The following is a 4,909-nucleotide window of genomic DNA, read 5'->3' on the forward strand; positions in this document are numbered from 1 at the left end:
GTCAGAAATTTTGCGTAGGCCTTGTTTAGCAGGACTTTTTGAGGAGCAACGTCAGAAATTTTGCGTAGGCCTTGTTTAGCAGGACTTAAGTCTGAAGATCTTGGGAAGCAGATTGACACGTCCGTTCATCTGAATTCTACTACTATACAGCAGGATTTGGACCCCGTAAATTCGTACTTAATTGAATAGCATGCGGTGTGATAACACAATGGTAAACGCAAGCATGTAATGGAGGTTTCATTTATTTCTTAAACCGTCACAACGTCAGACATTTTGAATTAGTACAAGCCACTTTATCCACGGGATGGGGGGGGGGGGGGGGCGCTGAAGAACTCAAGGTCTCCTTTAAAATTCCCCTTCCCCCGCCCCTTTTTTTCAACCACGCTTACGAGCATGTCGTTCCCTCCTCGCCCCTACATTCCTTTGCCCTGCGCTTCCATAAAATCTCTTTTTTTTCCCACCTTGACATCGCTGTTGTTTACGGAGGAAATTATTTCAAATGACGAGAGTAAACTTGGTGAACTCTTCCTCTGACTGGTAAGGTTAACTTAAACAGAGTTTTAATTTCTAGTCAGGAGGAACAAGGCTACTTTTGTATGAGCATTTGGTATTATAGAGAAGTGATACAGTGTAAGTGCTGGAGTTCATTGCCGTTTTCCACGATGAAGGACTCCAGAATCCATGTCACGGTGCATTTTGTAAAGTCATGTCCATTTAGAGTTAATGACAAAACATTTTGACAGTATCCCATGACAATGTCGAGGCGTATGTTGAGGCGTTGGGAGGAAGGCTTCGGGTAGCTTTCCATTCCTTCCCAGTCAGACAACTTTCTAATGCTTTATCACCATATATATATACCGATTGTTTAGTTTACTTGTAAACGAAAAAAAAAAGGACCATCTGGGTAGCCATCAACTATGCGTTTCCTTATGTGAAGTAATATGCAATATTTTGACATTCATTGAAATCTGTGATTCTCATTATAATCAATATAAATGTTTTCAAATGAAAGTGAACTAACTGGTGAGATAAAACTACAAAATAATTTAAGAAAAAAAGTAATGAATAATACTCCTAGCCCAGTAATTATTAAAAACGTTTTTGTGTGGATGTAGATGTTTGTTTAAAAAATGATTAGTTATTAATTGTTCACTCATAGTTATGCCGAAATAGCTCATGATTTAATTAAAAGCAAATATGTTTTATTAATTAAACATTTGTATAAATCATGTCCTCATCAAATTAAGGTTGCTGGGTAAAAGGTTAATGTTTTCACATAAATTATTTTATTAGTAATTCATGAATTATTCCTAATTATTTTGCTTGCACATCACTATAAATGTTTGACCGGTCTTTGTTCAACGTGCTTCTATTGGTCTTTGAACGCATTCACTTAAAATGAAAATGCTCAGTTATAGCACATTTATTTTGTATATTTCTTCTTTGGCCTAATTGTTGGATTTTATCCACCGCTCAGTTTGGTTTTCATAAGATTTTATTCGTCAAACTATAACTCGTATGTGTCTCAGGATCTGTAAAACAAAATCAAGTTATTAATTGTTCTTATTGTTTTATTTTTTTAAGTTGCCTAACCATGACTAATGACAATTAAACAAAGGAATAGAATACATCTACGCATTAGAAAATTGTTTTCTGGTTTTCCAACTGGCTAGTGCCAACAGCTCTGCTAAGCTCATGGAATTTACTCACTTGAAAACAGAAGGCCGACTAATAATTCTGTGAAGCACAGCAGTTTGGTTTTAAGACTGTTTCAGCTGAGCGAGTTACTTCAGAAATGAGCAGGCCATATGGGCGTGCATACCGAGTCCAACTAACAAATATTTGTTTTTGGATGAATATCATGAATCAATTGGCAAAGGCAAATACAACATACACAGATTTGTATAGTGGTAATATTAAAGATAGAACTGCAAAGGCCTCGGGTTTTGTGTACAATAATGGGTTATTTGTGTTGGAGAGGTTCAGCTATCAACAGCTGTGTCTGATTATTCTGAGAATGTGGGGCTTTTGAGCACAGTATGAGATGACTTCTTCCAATCCTTTTCCTCTCTCAGTTGAACTCCTTTGGCAATGTCGCAGCCCCCTCTCTGATGAGACGATGAGAACCCACACCCGTGGGGCCCCCACAGTCTTCCTCTTAAGTCTGCTGTTGCTCCTGCTGCCTCCGACTGCAGCAGACTCAACTGGAGGAATTCCCTTCATGGGAGGCAACTACAATGGCCACCCAATGCTGTATTTCGATCGGGCAGACATTGTAGAGCTTCAGCTGGCAGCCGGTAGCACTCATCGGGAGATGGCAAGACGGATCCGCGAAGCCGGGGAAACCATGCTTGAACGTCCAGAAGAGTACCTACCTCCCTGGAGCCCGATAGAGTTCAGTGCCCGATGGAATGAGGTTTATGGAAACAACCTGGGTGTTTTGTCCATGTTCTGCCTGCTGTACCCACACAGAGCTGGAGCACTGGATATTGCCAAAGACTACATGGAGAGGATGGCAGCTCAGCCTAGTTGGTACATTTTCATCATCTTTAATTATTTAATTTTGAAATATAATACGTCACACCAACAAACCCTTGATAAAAATGAGAAGTATGGATCTGATTTGTTTGGATTTCAAAACAATATTTCAAATAACATTTGACATAAATTTAGGTTCTGCCTTCCAGAGTAAAATGTTCACCAACACAAAACTCCTAATTTTACTACCGCTATTCACGGCTAATTGGGGACTGCCAGTGAAAATCCACTTATATTCGACACTCATTGAAATGCATTGAAAAAATATAGAATAACCTCCCAAAATTCTTCAAGAAACACTGATACATTTTTCCGGACCAATGGAGGGGAAACCACCCCAAAAAGTTTAAATTTAAGAAATTAAGTGAAATCCAGGCTTTGATTTTCTCTAGACAAGTCAAAAGTGGTCTCAAGAAGTGTGCGACTTTTTTGCTCAGCGGGACATAGGTCTGGTTCTCATCCACGTAGCAATGGAAGGAAATTCCATGTTTTTGTAGGATGGAACATAGAGGTAGCAAGAACAACGAAAACAGCAAGGGCACCCAAACAGAACCTTGTGGAACACCATACAACAAATGGGCAGAGCGGTAGTCAGAGCAACCTAGGCCATTACAAAAGGTAATCTACTCTAGAACGCTACCATTAATGCCCACCTGGTGCTGTAAACGAGGCAGAAAAATACTGTTGTCCACCGTGTCAAACGCTGCTGTTAGATCTTACAAGACAAGACACACATAGTCTCCAGTGTCATTTGCCAGGAGGATATTAAAAACTCAGGGGTGACTCAATGCATCGTCTTGAAACCTGATTTGAAAACCTCCACGACAATAAGAAAGATTTTTACTGCATCTGCAGTTAAGTCATAAGAAGTTTACTTTTCAGTACTATGATAATCTCGTTGCACACTTAAGTACAATGACAATAAAGGGATTTCTGATTCTGATCACTAGTTTCGACTTGAAAACCTCCACGATAATATGTTCATCCAAGAAAGATTTTAACTACATGTGCAGTTAAGTCATAAGTCATAAGAAGTTTACTTTTCAGTACTATGATTATCACTAGTTCCGCTAGTCACTGATGGTGTAGTGGTACACTCGCCCGAGTTGTGTGCGGGCAGCGTGGGTTCGGTTCCCACTCAGTGACGGCGTCTATGTCTACCCTGTGACTGGCTGGCAACAGTTCAGGGCCGCCGCGCCGGATCATCACGTTGTCGTCGTGCGGTGGCAGAGTACCCATACGGGGAAACCAAGAATGATCCAAAAACCCGGCGTCCGAACCGAAACTCTGTTTCGCTCCCGGACCCACACCTCTATAAATAGAGGTGTAGCCATACGAAACTTACTTACTAGTTCCGCTTTATGGTGGCATCCCCTCCCAACAAAATACACAAAGAAAAAGCAAAACGTGTGCAAGTAATCCTTTACTCTCTGATCTAAACTCTTATCCTGATATTTTAGGATCTTTTCTAAGTTACTTTTTACATAGTTTTTACTTTTGACATTCCACTGGGTTGTAATTATTTTTAATTTGCGTTTAGAGACTTGGGTAAATATTCGGAAAGAGTTCAGTATAACTGCCTTTTTTTGGTCAGTCAATGTGAGCTTCAATAACAATGCATTGTCTGTGATTGGGATTTGGTACAGGAAATGTGTTTCACAGCTGTTTCCAGAACCCTGTGTCCTGCACTGAAAGGAAATGAAACATGCAGATGGGAATCATGTGATTATGAATAGCCCATTACAGTATATTGGAAAACTGAGACTGGGGTGCCTCTGTAAATGCCATTGTGCAGTGTGGATGTGCCATGTTGTGCAAATGACTTAAAAAAGTTATGATCAGTTGTTCACTGAATGAAGGAAATATGTATATGTAATAACACCTTCAAATATGTCAAAGAATTATCAATTTTGAGGGAGTTTCACAAGCTAGTTAATTGGAGTGGCACTTTTTCAAGCATTTTCTTCTCTGCAAATAATTCAACAGGTAAAATTCCTTTTTTTTTTTTTTTAATTGTTACAACGGATTCCAGGCAATTGGTACACACTGTCATTCAAAGCATTTTCAAACTAAATATTCTCCTGTTAAACAAAGTGCTTGAAAGGCTTTGAAATGTGACGTCAATAAATTAAACTGTTGCGTAAACATTACAGCAGCTCACAGCGTCCTGTACCGCATGATAGCCAGCTGGTCGTCACAGGCACTCATGTTATATAGAATCGGATTCTTAATACTTTAAATTTTTAAAAGAAAATATTTGAATGTTGCTGTGGAAGTGAGTTCAGCCTTCATGCAAATGTAATTTATTATTGTGCATATACATAAATACTGTTAAACAAAGTAGCACAATAAAAATACCTCTGTAGACATT

At 39.2% G+C, this 4,909-nt stretch overlaps 1 protein-coding gene across 2 annotated transcripts in view; it reads left to right on the plus strand.

Annotated features, from left to right (window-relative positions):
- Positions 1-385: 385 nt before the first annotated feature.
- The window catches only part of dse (dermatan sulfate epimerase), a 30,605-nt gene continuing 26,081 nt past the window's right edge, over positions 386-4,909 (plus strand). Inside the window, exons 1-2 of one of the 2 annotated variants that reach the window (XM_088285876.1) lie at positions 386-537; positions 2,076-2,532. In XM_088285876.1, coding sequence (XP_088142002.1) covers positions 2,120-2,532 — 413 coding nt within the window. In that variant the 5' untranslated portion in view covers positions 386-537; positions 2,076-2,119. Of the gene's footprint in view, positions 538-2,075; positions 2,533-4,909 lie in introns of those variants that run through there. The other variant, XM_088285877.1, reaches the window with a different exon arrangement.

Source organism: Idiotropiscis lumnitzeri, chromosome 21 (assembly GCF_059441095.1).
Source record: "Idiotropiscis lumnitzeri isolate Australia: NSW breed Sydney's pygmy pipehorse chromosome 21, RoL_Ilum_1.0, whole genome shotgun sequence".
Classification (NCBI taxonomy): Eukaryota; Metazoa; Chordata; class Actinopteri; order Syngnathiformes; family Syngnathidae; genus Idiotropiscis; species Idiotropiscis lumnitzeri.